General features: G+C 32.8%; 2 protein-coding genes across 2 annotated transcripts; both read right to left on the minus strand.

Moving 5' to 3' along the window:
- Positions 1-1,230: 1,230 nt before the first annotated feature.
- On the minus strand, positions 1,231-4,132 carry LOC124455698 (ryncolin-4-like; the record flags this gene model as incomplete). The annotated part of the gene is made up of 4 exons (XM_047006338.1): positions 1,231-1,657; positions 2,543-2,914; positions 3,198-3,226; positions 4,101-4,132. Coding segments are annotated over 4 exons (693 nt in total), but the record flags the coding sequence as incomplete, so codon positions are not given.
- Positions 4,133-12,834: 8,702 nt separating this feature from the next.
- On the minus strand, positions 12,835-15,493 carry LOC124455697 (ryncolin-4-like). Its single transcript, XM_047006337.1, is given in 5 exon segments — positions 12,835-13,319; positions 14,184-14,273; positions 14,276-14,554; positions 14,682-14,882; positions 15,353-15,493. Coding segments are annotated over 5 exon segments (891 nt in total). The 5' UTR covers positions 15,414-15,493; the 3' UTR covers positions 12,835-13,059.
- Positions 15,494-20,152: the final 4,659 nt, after the last annotated feature.

The raw sequence follows: 20,152 nt of genomic DNA on the forward strand, positions 1-20,152 counted from the left end.
ATCTCACTAGAAACTAACTATTGAAAATGCATGATTGAGGTCCTAAATTCCCTCATCAGAGAATATAGAGACAACATAAAAAGCTGTTTGCAAAAAATAAAACCGTTAGCTGTCATCCTTCAACCTCCACTGACAAAACCAAATTTTGAACAAGTTGAAAAGATCATCGAACTTTTTTTTCCAACAATTAGCATAGATTGTATGTCATTGTATGCAGAACTTGAGATTTTTGTTAACTTTGTCAATGAGACAGAAGAAGAATGTAAGACAGTCCACGACGCCTAAACACTGCTTTCAAAAATAAAGAATTTTTCCCAAACGTTTATAAATGCTACAAACTTCTGTTTACTGCTCCAGTAAGTGTGGCTGATATTGAAAGATCATTCAGCAAGATGAAAATTGTCATGAACTGTTTGCGCTCAACAATGAAAGGTGAAAGGCTGGAAGAACTCATTGTCCTCTCAACCAAGAAAGATTTAACAAATACAATTCATCTGCATGTAGTGCAAAAACCTTGGGCAGCCAGAAAAAAAGTAAACTCAGAATAAAATGAAAGTAAAAAGCAACACCTCAAGACTCTTGTACGTTGAGATGATTCTCACTTAAGACTCTTGATATGAGAACAAATATACATTGTTTTACCGTTATGTCCGAAACGGTTAAGGTTTATATTTCAAAAACAGGTTTTGCGATAATGTATGTGTTAGAAACTTAATCTGCAATAATGTTTACTAATAAAGCACGTATGCAATAATAGACATGACTTTATTTTGCTAGCCATAACAATTTAAGGGGGGTTTGTGGGCAACGCCCTTTTGCAAGGCAAATTTTCTCCACCCCCCCCCCTTATTTCAAGCCTAGTTACGCCACTGCCTATCACTGAAAAGATAACGGTTGAATTTAATCTATTTCTTTTAAATAGAAAACCGAAAAAAATTGTAATTCCTTGACGTTAGTAATTCAAAAACAAGAAATTTTTGTTACGCAAATTCTGTGCATATGCCCTCTTATAGATCATATAGCTTGCTCAAATTTTTATGGTCATTATATAATGTGTAATAATTTAGTGTAATCGAAAACAGGAAATTAACTTTATAAATAAATTACGCATATTCACTTTGAATTTTTCTTATAGTAGTAAACGATTATAGTCAAGAAAAGAGAAAATAAAGCAAGTTTAAAAAAATACATTTTACATACGACATGATAATTTTGCACACATTGACTAAGTGAAAAGTAAAAAATAAAATTAGAATATCTAATGCATATATCTGTTATACAACATTCAAGAGAACTTACTTAGGTCATCAAACAATATGAAAGTACATTAAATGTTCGAAACTTGGGAAAATGATTTTATCCATTTACATTGGGCAGAAAGTTGTCAATGTGTATATTTATGAAAATGGTTTGATTTTCATAGATGTGGTTTTCAAGGAATAGTGATGCCCTTTCCATGTGTACCAATTGACACCGTCAGCAAACGATTTATGTGCACCTTGATGATATATTCCATTTAGATTGGATGAGTGGCAACTTTCATACCACCAAGCACCTTTGAACTGTTGTGCGCAGCTTTTTGACCATTTATCGTTGTCAGCGTCTTTTGTCAAAAATTTAGATCCATTATGCCGTGAGAATGAATCGCCAGCAGTACCTATAAAAAATAAACGCTTTGTTGGCGATTTTTTTGTTTTAACCATGGCATTGTTTATTACATAATATTGCCATTCTAGAACACACAATTTTTTTCTCTTATTACTAGAAAAAAACACGTTAGCCCGAGTAGTTAGCAATTAAGACATTCAATAAGATATTTTACTATTAATAAATATCTACAAATATAACAAGAGTAAATGGAAGGAGGTCCTGAATCTGGTGGTGCCGATGGTGCATTTAAATATCTCTGGATGACGTCACACATTAAGATGACTCAAATTAAAATTGCAGATTGCCAATAGTTTTGAATAATTTATTCATATTTTATCACAACATCGCACTTATACAAATTTTGCTTGCTTGCCGCTTAAAACTTTCAGTCCACAATATTTTGTGCCACTCTCGCCATGTGGTCGACGATTTCGTCTAAGAATCAAACTGCAAACTTAATCTTTTTACTTATACAACTATATTTTACTTATTTGAGAGGTAGAAAAAAATTAGCATTTGATAGAAAACTAAACTATTTATATATAATTGTTTTCCAGCTCAAAACATGCAATGATCGTCAACATGTTCCAACACTTTCTCTCCTCGTTTATCAAAACCTATTTATCAGTATCTGGCATATATCTGTCAATCAAACGATTTCATATGTAAAATTTAGGGCTCAGAACCAACAAATATTGATGCACAAATTTTATGAGCACTAAAATTCTTAGAAATTGTGATGCAGAATATGCTTTTTCCTTTTGTACTTCCTTTGCTTGGTTATGATCTCAAAACCAATAATTTAAAGACCCAGTTTCCCAAAACAACCAAAACACTAACAGAAAGCCAATCTAACTATTGCATTGAAATAATTAGTCGTCACTTCAACTACCTGAATATTTTCCAAGTGTTAGCTTGTACTTCTGTTTTTCATTTGCCACAGAAATTTTTCTATACTCAGCGTACCTTTTGTTTTTTTTTGTGTCTTCCATATCAATGCAAAGTTTATTTCTTTTTGCGCTGGTTAATCTGTGGATTTTATCTAATCCTAACCAGAACTCGGATTTAAGATTACCGAATCCTTTTTTATAGTCATTCCATCCGCGATAAAAGTTAACACTTCCATCCATTCGACGTTGAAATACCGTCCAACCGCCACCAGAGGTCTTCATGTCACAATAAACATTAAAGCTTCCTTGATCATCAGGTTCAATCTTGTACACCCCACTCGTCCTTTCTCCTTTCTTGTAATAAACAGCGCAATCTTTAAAAAAATACAAATTATTCATAAAAAAGGAGTATAAGAAGCTTTGTTGCACTTTTAGTATATTGTAATGCCTATAATTATACAATTATAATTGTATTTAAAATAATTATTTATGTTTAAACTTGTTCAACTTTACCTTTTTCCACTTTATTTGTACAAGTTCGGCCTGCATCGTTTTGCTGTTTAGTGATTTGCGTTTGGAGGTTTATCACTTGTGACAAAAGAGCAACAATCTTATTTTGCACATTCCCTCTTCCTTGATGATTTGATTGTTGTAAACTTCGCTTAAAGCTTTTTGACAGGGAATTTGTAATTTGCCCATGTGGATGTAAAACGGCTGAAAGCAAAATTAAAAAGACATTTTTGGTGTCTCATTGTTTAAGTTGTATTCATAAAGAAATGGAATCATTTGAATGTGTAATAGAGATGTAAATATTCAACATTTGTGTGAACATTCAATGGCGTATCTAGAAGTGATTATAGAGTATGATTAAAAATTAAAAAACACTATGTAGTTTACACATAAAGTAGCTATGTTCTATTTTGCGTTGTGAGCATTCACCAAGATCATTTCACACAGTTATCAATGAAGAATTTTAACCCTTTCCACATTCGAACCCTGAAGAAGCTAACCAACAACGCAAGAAAATGAAGACCACGTTACTACGCACTCATGTTACAATTAGACGCCAGTTGCTCGATCACTCGATTATAGCGCAAATTTTAAAGCTTGAAAATCCCCAAAAATAAAAGACTAAATTTCATCCGTGAGTAACGGTATACATATGTCATGCTATTACTTACCATTAACCATTAGTGAATATGAGAATACGGACAATAATATAGCAAATTGTGAGTTAATCATCTTATCGACCAGACACCTGATAAAATGTGAAGATAAATGCACTATCACATGCAGTTTATATAATGTACTCTTTACTAGAATGCTAAGTGTTGAACAGGAATTTTCTTGAAGCGGTGTCTTTGCTGCTGCTGAAGCTGTCAGATAATTACTTACGTATTGTCCACTAATATTTGCATAACTAAACGAGCTTACCTCACCCACGTCAATTCTTGACTTGACTTTTAAACATGATGAAAGAGCTATGGAGTGTCATGTCGTTTGTTCCATTTAGATGAAAAATAAGGAAATGTATGCACGTAGAAAATGTTTGTTTAAAATCGCATTTTTTTAATCAATTTTTCAATCTTTGAGGATATTTGATTTTTTTCAATGTTAAAGTTAGTAGTGTTTATAAATATTACTTAGTAATTAGTAGAGTTATTAATATTTTGTTGAATTTTCTACGTGGACGTATCACTTAGTGATCAGAATTGCTTTTTGCAAGTCCTTAGCATTTTGATAAAAGTCATTATTTAATTTTATTTATTATTGACTTGTTCCTATTCACTATTGCCTCCTGGTGTAAATGGGAGAGAACATATTGTTATTCATATCTTGATATCGTGTATACGTGTATAGTCATGATGCAAAACAACGATTATTTGATGTAAAGGTCGTTCTGTAATGCTCAAATATGTAAATTATTTTAGATTTACATTTAAACAAGCTTTGATCATATGAAAAGATATTTATCATAACCAGTAAGCATGACACATAAACCATTTTTAACATTCATGTAATTATATAATTAAAGACTTGTTGGTTACATTCTGTTTGTATTTGATAATACAATGCTACTAGTGATTGCTATATAGCACACCTTGCAGAAGATAATAGTCTAGTGAAATGCCTAATAAACATTTATGGCATTAAGCTAACCTTAACTGCAAATTTTCACTCTGATAATTTTTGCTTAATCTTTGGCAGAAAAAAATTTTGAGTTTTTCTCAAAGGGTGAATTCGCTGGCACTGATGTGGAGATGGGTAAAGAGTTACAATAAACTTGCATGGTTTGAAGTCTGAGCTTTTCTATATCTATGAACTGTCACTTGTAGTACCAAATTTCTAACTTAACTTATTACATAGAGGTTTGAATGGGGGTCTCTAGGGGGGTCTATGCCTGAAAACTTGATGGAAAGTTTAAAGAATATATCTGTTTTTGAATAGCATTATTGTAAAATAAATTTACGTTCCTAGACATGCTAATGAGCCATATATTTGGCATGATAATGAGCCTAAATATTTTGCAAAACATTCAAGTATTGTTCACTTTATTTTTTTTTTTTCCTATGGAGAAGCATCAGTAACGTGGATTTCGTTTTCCTCTGGTGCTTCGACGGTTTGTGAAAAATCATCGGAGTGACATTGGCTTACCTCAAATGGCTTTGTTTCCATTACAGACGTGCAACCTATTCGATCAACTGCTAAAAATGGAGATTCCGTGCATGACTTCGGCAGTTTATCAAATGACCAAAGTGGAAAGTTCTTGAAAATTGCAAAGAAGTGCTTACATGGCAACCTGTGTCTTTCCCAGTCATAACAATCATAGCTTGAAAGATCACCTGGATCACTTCCAAACGACAATGTATAAAACTTGTATATGTCGTCTTGACTACGAACTTTGAAAGCTCCATGCATTTCGTCATGAGCCATGATGTGTGATGCAAGGGTATCTTCTGACGATGCAAGTCTTTCCATACAATGCCTAATCATACAGTGCGGTCTTTCGTGAAGGTATGACGGGACATCAGAATTGTACTGCCTGTAATTGCTCTGCAATTTCGTATTTAACTCGACGTATTTGTAAAATTAAAGAAGAATTTCCAGCGTTGTTGCTGCTAAAATACTAGCGCTAAGGGCAGCAGTGAATTCCCCAGCCCGTTTTTTGTACCTCTACAAATCATATAATTTTGTGTTTAATCCATGGAAAGACAATGAATGGAATCGAATTTCTAAAGAAATGAGCAATAATTTTGCTGAGAAATCAGATTTGTTGGAGGAAAAGATCGGGCTGGCTTTGGCATCACCAAGGACACTTGTTCAAGTAAATAAAAAGAAAAAAATAAGTACTTGAAATAAAGGTCGGGCAAAAAGTCTTCAATTAGCACTGTCAGCATGACGCTTAACATTGAATTCTTGTAGCCATTCAAATATTCATGCTTGAAAGCTTTGTTTTGCCTTTCCACGCCATTATTTGTGTTTATGATTGTTAGCAGTCAATCTTTTCGAAAGTTCCACACCCATTTCTACAAATTTTGTCCGCGCGAGAAAATTAACGAAGTCAACATGTATTGTAATTATTGATGAGCACTGTAAGAATGATATTATTATCAAATTATAAAATTATCTTGCCTTGTATTGGGATAACCAAGTATTGCCAATCCAGTTGCGCAGCTTTTGGTTTGTCTTCCATTCTTCTGATGACTTAAAATTTTTAACATTTTCCTCAAAATCAGCTTCCGTCCTTGCTCTGGCAATTAATCGAAGTTTTGCAAGAATCATTTTTTTAACGGGAGCTGTCCGTTGCTGCTTTTTGAAAGCCATCGCTCCCACGCTAGCTCTCGATGGAAATCGCAGATGTACGTCTGACTTTCTGTAATATATACGTACAATTAACATGAAGTGTATTGACTAGATTGTACCTTTTACTCCACCCCACAGAAAAAGAAATTTGCATATTTCTGCCTCAATTAAAAACAAAAGAGGCGTGTAGCATTGTGTGTGCCTTTGAAAGTAGTTTAGTTCTAGGTTTCCTAAACTGGGAATACTCGGTTTATTGCCGACATTTCATCTTCGGAGTAATCTACCATAAAATACTCTGGATTCCACTTGTTGTTCCAACCTCTTATAACGTGAAGAGCCTCCGCAATAGCGTACGAAGTTTCACTTTGCAGGACAAAAGAACCAACGACTTGATAGCTTACATTGGTTTTTACCACAAGAAAAAACAAAGCGAGGCTGTATTTTATCGTTTTGTAAGTGGTATCTAGAAGGGTTATTTCGTTACCATATCACTTTAGAAGACGTTTCTGATTAACAGTCTGGCGAATGAATAACAATCCATTTTTTGATTGTGGCAAAACTGTGTTGTCATCATCATCGTCATCATCGTCATCGTCGTCTTCTTCGTTATCAACACTATTTTCTTGAGCAATCAAAGACTCTGCTGAATATTTAGCAAGCGGGCGAAAGAAGAGAGACTCGTCGGGACACCTCAGTTTCCAGTCTTCGATTTTCTTTTGAAGATTTTCTTGGTCAAATTTTGAAAATCTTTCTTTGATGACTGCCTTGTAAATGTGGCTACGTATGGTTTGTTTGGAAGGATAAAATCTCCGATTGGTTTTAGCGGGTGCCTTTGTTGCTTTGTACAGATCTTGCTCCACATAGATTTTAAGATGCCTCCTAACTTCTTTAACTGAGCAAGCCACAGCAACAACCAATTCTTGCACCTTGGAAACAAGCATCTTATCAATTCCTTGATGAAGACCTCCAGCCTAAATATAAAGGAGCCGATTATAAAACGTAAGGTTTAAAAACAATATAGCAAGACATTGACTTGCACCGTACAAAAACTAGGACTAAATATATCCTTGCGCTTCCTATAGGGTGAGTTTTGTGCTCAGATAGGCAAGGCAACTGGATATGGATCCACCTTTCTCCATTGCACCTTTTTTAAGCATTCCCTAAGTTTTTCGACATCGATTTTCGTCGCCAAACCGTTTGCTCTGTAATCTAAAGGCACGTAAATTTATCAAAAAACCTGTGTGAGTAAAGTTTCAAGGCAAATTGATTTGAACACATCAAGACATTTTTGTTGTTTACACCTGACAGATCGAGTAATGCATGCAAATAAACACGGTTATTTAAAGTTTCCCTAAAGTCTGGAGATCTGATGTATTCCCTCATGTGAACTTGTGCTGAACAGTTCAATTTTCATGTTCCTTGAACGATGTTTCTGTGCTTCTTAAACGACTGGTCGCTAGAATTTGAGTAAAAGATATAAACATGTTGGTAAATAATTACACCTAAAAGGAAAAGCAGCTGAAGAAATTCATGAAGAAGAAAGAAACCAAGATTACATGACATTGTTAAAAATACAATAAAACTCAAAGTTTCCCTCAAAGCTCTCCCTCAAAGCTACGTTAAAATTAAACTGGAAGTTTAATTTAAACGTACTATAAGGTTAGCAACGTCGTTTCACTTTCACTTTACTTTTTTTAAATCTGTAGTTTTGCATTGGCAGATGAATAATACCTATTACCGTTCTGTTTTTCTTCTTTTGGCTTGAATGCCTATCTACCCCATGACAACAATCGTAGATACTATTGTTCACTTGAATGAACGGTATATGGTCAAATGGAAGCTGGCCACCTTCCCACCAAACCTTGTGATTGGCACTTGTGAGATCTAACATTTTTTCGATTAAAAATAGAATAAGTGATTTCATTTAGTTCAAATTGAACCATTATATTCAACATTACTGTGTGATTTACGTGGTTGTATTCTGTACACATTAAACGAAACCTTTTTTTAAGGAAGAACTGTGCTTTGCCTCTTGCTCTTTTTTTCGACTAAAGTACTAACTGCGAGTTGGTTTTCACCTTTTTTGCGATGAGTGTAGTTTCCCTATTCCCTCCTCGTCCGACACACAACGACAGACTGAGGATAGTAAGACTCAAATGTGCATGGACATTATTATAGTAGTTCTTATATTAAAGAATATGACAACATTCAGGTTTCATATAACAATTTGATCTGTACAACTTAAATAAGGAAAGCACATAGATCAATATATATTAGTTATAATTTGAGGAAAAAAGAAATACAAACCTGTGTTCCCAAATACTTTCTTTGCTTTATTTCCACAAAAATTAGTTGTACTCTATAAGGAGACTTTCTGCTTCCTCTACATTTTTCACAAGTCCAGAGCGTTCAGACACTTTGATTTTAAATAAAGCAGCCGCTGATGAAATTTCAATACTTTCCATATTCATAAATATGTGCTTGTTCCTATAAGAACAGTTTACCAGCGGAAACATAAACAGAAATGTAACTTCGTTTGTATTGTGTGGTGATGTACAATATGCAGAGACTGTTTACTATTTTTAATTATTTCAATTTTCCCGCGATAAGTTTTAAATTGCTCCGAATTATAAGGCTTTACCATTGAGTTCTATAATAACTGGAGCGGCTATCTTTACTGGGGCGAGGTCGCCAAAAAAATGGCGGCCAACGGACGTATTTCCGCTGAAATGATCGCTTTGCAGAAAAATAATATTCTCGACCTCCCCCTGGTGTCTATAGTAAATTATAAAGAATTTTTCAAAAACAAACACGATATCACAGAATATGGATATCGTTAGTTCCATATTCTGTGACGATTCTTTTTTGGCATTTCTTTTATAATGCCAACACTTCAATCGTTCAATTGTTGGATGTCGTAGTTTCCACAAAAAGGTACATATCGCTTCCCACAGGTGAGGTAGTTGTTTGTTTTGTTAGTCCGTCAACGATTGAAAAGCAATTATACATGCACTTGAAAAGCCATAAAATACATATTAAAGATCGTATTTTTTAAGACTGACTTGAACGCCAAATATACTGATGTTTTCCTGTTTTTGTCTATAAATTTCTGCATACTTTTCTGTCATTTGTTAATGCATGAAATCGTAAATTTACCTATCTATTTGCAAAATAGTTTCCTAAAGCAAAAAGACCCTGCACACATTTTGCTCTGTGAAAAGTATCAAGAAGAAATGATCAGCCCCAACAGTACCTATGATTTGGAGCAGAGCTTGTTATGTTGTATTTGCTGACAACATGCAGGGAAGACCAAGAAGTAAAGATGACTGGAAGATGTTATTGATCAGGCAGAGTCTTAAAAAAATGATAATGCTGTAAAGATAATTGATTTATTGTCTGCCTTATCCAGAGTTATTTAATTTGATCATGGTCAAATTCTATGGATGGAGACAATGGATTCACTAATGATGCCTTGAATGCTTTGAAGTTGAAGTTCATGAACCAAAAAAAGATGGCAAGAAGGTTGTGTGTTTTTGATGCTTAATTAAATGTCAATTCACAACATATAAAATGGAAAGGCCATAAAATTTGTGTCTATGTAAACATTTGTACTGAGATTGATGATGACTTGATGCAGATGTGAAGCATTAAACTGAATAAGCCATTGGGTTTTATATAACATAATGTTTAAATCATGGCATATCTTTATCAAAATATTTTAGTTGAGTGTTGTTTAAATGTTACTAATATCTAATGCACTATACTGAAGCATTAAAGATTCAGTGATGAAACCTTTAAATTTACTGTACTGTATATTTCTTATATATTTCTTATATTTCTTTAAGAAACAGTTTGAGCTTATTTACCTATTAGAGTACAGAATGAGGATTTATCATATGCATCATTGCTGCTTTTTAAATAAATGTTTTCACTTTTCAAAGCTTTTCTACAAATATTTTGCTTCTTATTGCTTTTCATGAGATTGATGATATAGAGGTAATATAATCCAATAACTTTATAATTTCTAGAAAGCTGTTAAGCTTCTAGCATAAAAGTACACTATTGGTATTTAATTCATTTGGTTTTATTGCCTTGTTATGACATATCCATATGCATTTCATCATTCATGTATGAAGAAAACACCAAATGTGGATACTCAGAGAACAAAATGCACTACCAACTGCTTATGAAATTTATTATTGAAGTGAAAACTGTTTTAATCATTCAAATTGTGCACTTATATTGAAAATATAGGAAAAACAAAACAAAGTGAAAAGAAGGGTAGAAGTATTAAAACTAAAATGAATTATAAACACCATTGGAAGCATAAGTGTTTTGATGATTATTTGCATTTTGCCCAATTTATATATCAATACAACAAAATCAAAATGTGCTACAACTTTACAAGTATTTGATGCAGTTGCACTTCAGAACATCACAAAAGGTTACTTAAAGTAATTTCTATACAATATTGTTTGTTTTCATTTACCAAACCTACGCAGACTTGAGTCTTTTGAAATTTAATATGAAACTCAATTACAGAAAATACGTAAATATCCAGAGATTTAATATTTACTTTTTAAGAAACAAGTAAAAAGAAGCAAAATAGCAATGATAAAAATAAGCTAACTTCTCTCTCGTGAACCACTGTGGAGATGAACTATGATATACTTTTGTATAGACTAAAGAGTTTAATCGATCAAACAAGTTTGACGCTGGTAAGAAAACGACGCATATCTGCATTCATAGATGTGTAGCCGACATATAGCTCTTTCGTCGATAGTTATAAATACATCCTCGTAGGAGCCGATAACTGGAAGCTAGGTTGACTCGCTGTTACGAATTGTAGGTTTTATCGTGATTTTCATCAAAAATTGCTTGCCGAATCCCAAATACACACATACATTTACCTCACTCTTTCCTCAGGAGGTGGGAAATTGTGAAATTTTCGGAAAAGCGGTCAATTTCGGTAAATCTCAGCGGCAACGGACGAAATCCGCCATTTTTTTGGCGTCACCAGATATCTAAGGCCGCGCTTGAGATAGCCGCTCCAGTTATTATAGAACTCAATGGGCTTTACACGCAAAATTATCGCGCAGAATCCACGCAATACGAAAAATAAACTTTGGGTGTCGGAAATCATCTTCGTAAGAAGTTTCCGAATGCGCCTACTTTTGCAAGATGTCCGAATGTGAATTCCAAAATAAAAAGCTTCATGGATGAGAAGACTCAAAGTCACAGGTTATAGTAAACAGCTTCTCATGTAATCAATGTTAGTTACTTATTTTTCTCAAATCGTAAACAATGTGTAGAGTAACTGTCCAATGACTGAATGATCAATTATCATAAACTGAAAAGCCCCAAACATTTGTTTATGATAAAGTAAATAACAGTATGGTGTCTCATGGCTACAGATTTTTTGCCCATATATTTGCAGGAATGTAGGATTTCGATGCCATATGACGGCCACGATTCCCGAAGCACTAAAGAAATCATAGCTAAAAGTCCATCGGCAACAAAAATTTTTGAAGCTTCAATCTGCTTACCATACGCCATATTGACATAAATCGCATCATATGTTTGTAAATGTAGATCGTCCAGGTTGGTATCACATACTCGCATAAATTGATTTGATATATTACATTCATGCATATACTTCAGTTGTCCTTTACTTACGATTTTGGATGTAAATTTCTGATGAGAAAGCTCAAAACAATGTTGGCTTGCTTTTGAACATCAATGACTGAAATGTTGCTCGCGAGATCGTCTTTGCCAAGCATTTACAATTGTCGAACCACACCGCTTATCAGTCGGCAAGTTTATAAAATTCTAGATATGTTTTTATATACTGACCTGTTTACTAAGTTGGTATTTGTATAAGTTTTCAATTATAATACAAAATTTTGACGATTAAATCCAAACGATTACGGAACGAAAATTTAATTATGAAAAAAAATTGTAATCATTAGATTTGATAAATAATTTTTGAACTATAAACATATGTCGCGCGACTAATTTGACATACCCTAGATCCGCCCCTATATTTACTATAAATCAGAGTTAACTGTCTCGTATAGGTTAACCGTTTTCTGTACATTTATATAGATTCACGTTATGATGTCATTTGTAATAAGAACTAAAAGTAGGGACACAAGACGCCAAGGCAAGTGATTATTTGTCTTACTAGTGCATCTATCACTGAAAAGATAACGGTTGAATTTAATCTATTTCTTTTGAAAATAAAACCGAAAAAAATTGTAATTTTTTGACGTTAGTAATTCAAAAACAAGAAATTTCTGTTGCAAAAATTCTGTGCGTATGTCCTCTTATAGATCATATAGCTTGCTCAAATTTTTATGGTTATTATACAATGTGTAATAATTTAGTGAAATCGAAAACAGAAAATTAACTTTATAAATAAATCACGTATATTCACTTTGAGTTTTTCATACAGTTGTAAATAATTATAGTCAAAAAAAGAAACAATAAAGCAAGTTAAAAAAATATATTTTACATACGACATGATAATTTTGCGCACATTGACTAAGTGAAAAGTAAAAAATGAAATTAAATTATCTAATGCATATCGCCGTTATACAACATTCAAGAGAACTTACTTAGGTCATCAAACACTTTGAAAGTACATTAAATGTTCGAAACTTGGGAAAATGATTTTATCCATTTACATTGGGCAGAAAGTTATCAATGTGCATATTTATGAAAATGGTTTAATTTTCATAGATGTGGTTTTCAAGGAATAGTGATACCCTTTCCAATGGTACCAATTGACACCGTCAGCATACGATTTATGTGCACCTTGATGATATATTCCATTTAGATTGGATGAGTGGCAACTTTCATACCACCAAGCACCTTTGAACTGTTGTGCGCAACTTTTTGACCATTTATCGTTGTCAGCATCTTTTGTCGAAAATTTAGATCCATTATGCCGTGAGAGCGAATCGCCAGCAGTACCTATAAAAAATAATCGCGTTTTTGGCGACTTTTTGTTTTAACTATGGCATTGTTTATTACATAATACTGCGATTCTAAAAGAGACAATTTTTTCTCTTATTAATAGAAAAAAACACTTAACCACGAGTAGTTAGCAATTAAGACATTCAATAAGATATTTTACTATTAATAAATATCTACAAATATAAAAGTAGTAAATGGAAGGGGTTCTGACTCTGGTGGTGCCGGTGGTGCAATTATAAACCTTTGGATGACGTCACACATTAAGATGACTCAATTTAAAATTGCAGATTGCCAATGGTTGTGACTAATTTATTCATATTTTATTATAACATCGCACTTATACAAATTTCTCGCTTGCTTGCTGCTTAAAACTTTCAGTCCACAATATTTTGTGCCACCCTCGCCATGTGGTCGACGATTTCACCTAACAATCGAACTATACAAACATATTTTACCTATTTGATAGGTAAAAAAAAATTACCATTTCACAGAAAATTAAGCTATTTATATATAATTGATTTTCCAGCTCAAAACATGCAATGATCGTCAACATGTTAAAAAAAATTCTGTCTTCGTTCACCAAGACCTATTTATCAGTATCTGGCATATATATGTCGATCAAATTATTTCATATGTAAAATTTAGGGCTCAGAACCAACAAATATTGATGCACAAATTTTATGAGCAGTAAAATTCTCAGAAATTGTGGTGTGGAATCTGTTTTTTCCTTTTGTACTTCCTCTGTTCGTTTATGATCTCAAAATCAATAATTTAAAGACCCAATTTCCCAAAACAACCAAAACACTAACAGAAAGCCAATCTAACTATTGCATTGAAATGTTAAGTCGTCACTTCACGTACCTGAATATTTTCCAACCGTAAGCTTGTACTTCTGTTTTTCATTTGCCACAGAAAATTTTCCATACTCAGCGTACCTCTTGTTTTTTTTGTGTCTTCCATATCAATGCGAAGTTTATTTCTTTCTGCGCTGGTTAATCTGTGGATTTTATCTAATCCTAACCAGAACTCGGATTTAAGATTACCGAATCCTTTTTTATAGTCATTCCATCCGCGATAAAAGTTAACACTTCCATCCATTCGACGTTGAAATACCGTCCAACCGCCACCTGCAGTCTTCATGTCACAAAAAACATTAAAGCTTCCTTGATTATCAGGTTCAATCTTGTACACCCCACTCCTCCGTTCTCCTTTCATGTAATAAGCAGCACAATCTTTTAAAAAATGCAAATTTTTCATAAAAAAAAGAAATAAAAGATGCTTTGTTGCACTTTTAGTATATTGTAATGTCTATAATTGTATTTAAAATAATTATTTGTGTTTAAACTCGTTCGACTTTACCTTTTTCCACTTTCTTTGTACAAGTTCGGCCTGCATCGTTTTGCAGTTTTATGATTTGCGTTTGGAGGTTTATCACTTGTGACAAGAGAGCAACAATCCTATTTTGCACATTCCCTCTTCCTTGATGATTTGATTGTTGTAAACTTCGCTTAAAGCTTTTTGACAGGGAATTTGTAATTTGCTCATGTGGATGTAAAATTGCTGAAAGCAAAATTAAAAACAAATTTTTGGTTCCTCCGTGTTTAAGTTGTTTTCATAAAGAAATGGAATTGTTTGAATATGTAATAGAGATGTAAATATTCAACATTTGTGTGAACATTCAATGGCGTACCTAAAAGTGATTATAGAGTGTGGTTAAAAATTAAAAAACACGATTTACTTGACACATGAAGTAGGTATGTTTTATTTTGCTTTGTGAGCATTCACCAAGATCATTTCCTACAATTAGCAATGTAGAATTTTACGACTGTCCTTATTTTCACCCTGAAGAAACTATCCAACAACGTAAGAAAATGAAGAGCACGTTACTATTCACTGATGTTACAATGACATGCCAATTGCTCGATTACTCGATTATAGCAAAAATTTTAAAGCTTGAAAATCTCAAAAAATAAAATACTAAATAATGTCATCTTTGAGTAACGGTATACATATGTCATACTATTACTTACCACTAACCACTAGTGAATATGAGAATACGGACAATAATATAGAAATTTGTAAGTTAGTCATCTTATCGACCACACACCTGATAAAATGTGAAGATAAATGCACTATCACATGCAGTTTATATAATATACTCTTTACTAGAATGCTAAGTGTTGAACAGGAATTTTCTTGAAGCGGTGTCTTTGCTGCTGCTGAAGCTGTCAGATAATTACTTACGTATTGTCCACTAATATTTGCATAACTAAACGAGCTTATCTCACCCACGTCAATTCTTGACTTGCAATCATTCTCTTGAGATTTAACAAATAATTTTGCTGGCCCACGTCGGCTGGTGCCAACAATAACACTGAAAAATATTCTTTTGTATGGTACCACCAACATAGCTGTATTGCAAGTCATAAATATAGAGTAAAAACTTTGTGGCCTTTAAATTTGAAATACTGTTAAAATTAACAAAATTTCCCAATGTGGGCATCTCAAGCACTTTCAAAATCAAATTATAATTTAGCAGTACAAAAAAGGTAATCCAACTTCAACGTGGTTATATGTTCAACTTACTAAAAAGACGACTGTAGTTTTTAAATATGATGAAAGAGCTGTGAAGTGTCATGTTGTTTGTTCCATTTAGAAGAAAAATAAGAAAATGTATGCGCGTAGAAAAAGTAATCACCTATTTGAAAACCAAAGTAGTTTTGTTCTGTTTATTTTGGACTTCACGCTATGTAAAGTATGCCTATAGCTTACGCCGTTTGCATTATCAATGCCTATCTGAATTCAGTCATCATATAACACTTGAGTTAAAATGGTTTTTGAGAAAGAGAGTTTACAAATAATGCTGGATGAATAAGGCAAACGTTTCCCTACTTGGAATTCACCATGCAGCAATCAAAATCATTTAGAAAATTGTGTAACATTTCAATTAATTTATTGCCTGTAACTACGTTTATTGTGAGTTAATTCTTGACGTGCAATTCAGCCATGTGGTAGTCTGATACAAAAGCATAATTTACCTGTTTTGTTGTTTGTACCAACTGAAGTGGGCATGCAACATTAATATAATTGTTTAAAATCTATTGACGGTATATCTCAACGGAGCTGTTGAAAGTCAAGAATGACATCTTTGCTACTAACTAGTTTTCTTTGCTTAACATAACACCAACTAACAATATCATATTCAATAGCTAAAACACTTTTTGCTTAAACACTTGAATCAAATACTTCATTGTGATGTCCTGTACAAAGAGCTTTAAAGTGATCCCAATAAAAACTGTATTCCACAACTCTAGTGAGATGATAACAAGACATTATGACGTACATACTTCACAAATACAACTCATTCTAGAAGCTTCTCACTTAGCTGAAAAACTTGTATTTTGCTCAACCTACTGCATAAAATTCGCTGAAATTTTTCATTACATTGCTTTAACTAAATACAAATGAATACATATCAACATATATATAAGCCGTGTGTCTTGTTTCTATTCACTATTGCTTCCTGGCGATATATAGGAGAGCACGTATTGTTATACATATCTTGATATCGTGTATATATGTATAACCATGATGCAAAATGACGCTTATTTTGTTGCCATTTTTGTAGTTAATTGACAGTAAAAAGTGTTTTGTCATGTTCACATATGTAGATGTGCAAATACATATGCCGAATATCAATTCTAAAAGTACAACAATCTTGCACTTGTTGACATATAATTATGTCCCGTTAGCCTGTTTAAGCAAGTTTCGATTTCTACTCACTAAAAAAACCTAACTCAACTTTTTTCTGTGCAAGATAAGCAATTTTGGGGATATTTAATTTTTTCAATGCTAAAGTTAATAGTGTTTATAATTAGTAGTTAGAAATTAGTAGAGTTATCAATATTTTGTTGACTTTTCTACGTGGACGAATCGCTTAGTGATCATAATTGCTATTCGCAAGTACTTACCATTTCGATAAAAGTCTTTATTTTATTTTATTTATCATTGACGTGTTCGTATTCACTATTGCCTCCTGTTGATAAATTGGAGAGGGCATATTGTTAAACATATCTTGATATCGTGTATACGTGTATAGTCAAGATGCAAAACAACGATTATTTGATGTAAAGGTCGTTCTCTAATGCTCAAATATGTGGATGTGAAAATGCAACTGCCGAAGATCAAATCTAAAGCAGTACAACAATCTGGCATTTGTTCATAGATAATAACGTCCCGTTAGCGTGCTTATGCAGGTTCTACTTCTACTCAATCTTTTTCTGTGTAAGATAAGCAATTTTTCATGTATGATTTATTACACTATTAACATTGGGAATTTTCGATTTTTCTATAATGCTAAAATTAGTAAATATCTTGTTGAATTGTCTATGTGGATGAATCACTTAGTGATCATAACTGCTTTTCACAAGTCTTTCGCATTTTGATAAAAGTCTTTATTTTATTTTATTTATCATTAACGTGTTCGTATTCACTATTGCCTCCTGTTGATAAATTGGAGATGGCATATTGTTATACATATCTTGATATCGTGTATACGTGTATAGTCAAGATGCAAAACAACGATTATTTGATGTAAAGGTCGTTCTGTAATGCTCAAAAATGTGGATGTGAAAATGCAACTGCCGAAGATCAAATCTAAAGCAGTACAACAATCTGGCATTTGTTCATATATAATAACGTCCCGTTAGCCTGCTTATGCAGGTTCTACTTCTACTCAATCTTTTTCTGTGCAAAACAAGCAATTTTTCATAAACAATTTATTACACTAGTAACCTTGGCGATTTTTGATTTTTCTATAATGCTAAAATTAGTAAATATCTTGTTGAATTGTCTATGTGGACGAATCACTTAGTGATCATAATTGCTTTTCACAAGTCTTTCGCATTTTGATAAAAGTCTTTATTTTATTTTATTAATTATTGACTTGTTCCTATTCACTATTGCCTCCTGGTGATAAATGGGAGAGAACATATTGTTATTCATATCTTGATATCGTGTATACGTGTATAGTCATGATGCAAAACAACGATTATTTGATGTAAAGGTCGTTCTGTAATGCTCAAATATGTAGATGTGAAAATGCAACTGCCGAAGGTCAAATCTAAAGCAGTACAACAATCTGGCATTTGTTCATATATAATAACGTGCCGTTAGCGTGCTTATGCAGGTTCTACTTCTACTCAATCTTTTTCTGTGCAAGACAAGCAATTTTTCATGTACAATTTATTACACTAGTAACCTTCAGGATTTTTGATTTTGCTACAATTTTAAAATTAGTAAATATTTTGTTGAATTGTCTACGTTGACGACTCACTTAGTGATAATACAATCACAAATATGACGAATCATAATTGCTTTTCGCAAGTCCTTTGCATTTTGATAAAAGTCTTTATATAAAATGTCGCAGTACCTTGTTGTTTATTTCCGCTGTTATGTTAATTTTATCTAAAACTCCATACAATGTTGCTGACAAAAATCACCAAGCTTGTAAAAATTTAATGTTCATACTACAAAATATTATTGAGAGATTTCTCTAAGAGTGAGGTGTGATTTTTCTATGCATGAACTTTAACTTAAACTTTAAAATACATTTAAACTGTACAATTTAAATATTGTTTGACCATCAATAGATACTGTGCTACTCGTTATTTTTTTGTGATAAAACTCTTATGTAAGTTTTATTTGATCTTCCTGATTAAATTTTTGAAGCTGCCAGGTAAGTTTTTGTTAAGATATGCTCTTATGTGATGTGTAAGTGTAATTTAAAGTGTGTGTCTAATGACATGTCTATATAATGAAATAAGGATACAGTTGTAAATAGTGTTATAATGTCAGCCCACGAATAATGAGAACATAATCTCATGATATATTATCATCAACCAATCAGCGTAAATTTTCTTTTATGCAAATTGCTGTAATGCCATTGTAGTTGTTGTCAAAATGTCATGTAATTGCACTTTTAAATAAATGTAATAAATAAGCTAATTAAAAGCAACATGAATTCAGCTTCAAACCCAGGGGTTTTTACTCAAAGTCTTTAACAAATGAATGCAGAACTTTCCAAGAGAAAATAATTTAGTATACGAGTTGGATTGTCGATGTTGACGTGTCACTTCAGGTTTATAAATGCGTTTGCATGCATGGTTTGTCATTTTCTTAAAAGTCTTTATTTAAAACATAAGTGCAATAATTGCTATGTCTGCTGTTTTGTTGTTTTTGTCTAAAAATAAATGCAAAGTTGCTGACAGAAAGCACGAGTCATGCAGTGTATAAGTTCGATGTTAAAAACCTTTCGCCAAACTTTTATCACAAACTTATGAAAATTGGGTTGTTGTGAGTACTAATTATTGGTCATCATTTTTGTTGGTATCCATGATATTGAATCAAAACATAAAGAAAATTTAACTACATCATTTAAACAATAACTTGATAAACAGTTTAGTAAAATTCCATGCAATACATAATGTGAATATGAGATAATTATTACACAATGTTGTATAATCTTAAGTATAGGGACTTATTGCCTTGAACTACTTACAATAGTTGAGAGTTTGAGACGCACCAGCACATATAAACAAAAAAATACATGACATGGCGCGATCAACAATTTAACTAACTATAAAAACTAAATTTCGTTCGCCACAAAAATAAATACTAAAAAGTTCGACTTGAATATACTTATACAAATCTTGGTGATGATTCCTTAACCATTTTATTTTATAATGCAATTTCTTCTATTCTTTCCAAAGCTACTTCTCAGAAGCCTTAGGAGTGTTTGTTTCCAATATAAGAAATTATTCATGCTAGAT

Source organism: Xenia sp. Carnegie-2017, unplaced genomic scaffold (genome assembly GCF_021976095.1).
Source record: "Xenia sp. Carnegie-2017 unplaced genomic scaffold, XeniaSp_v1 HiC_scaffold_4, whole genome shotgun sequence".
Classification (NCBI taxonomy): domain Eukaryota; kingdom Metazoa; phylum Cnidaria; class Anthozoa; order Malacalcyonacea; family Xeniidae; genus Xenia; species Xenia sp. Carnegie-2017.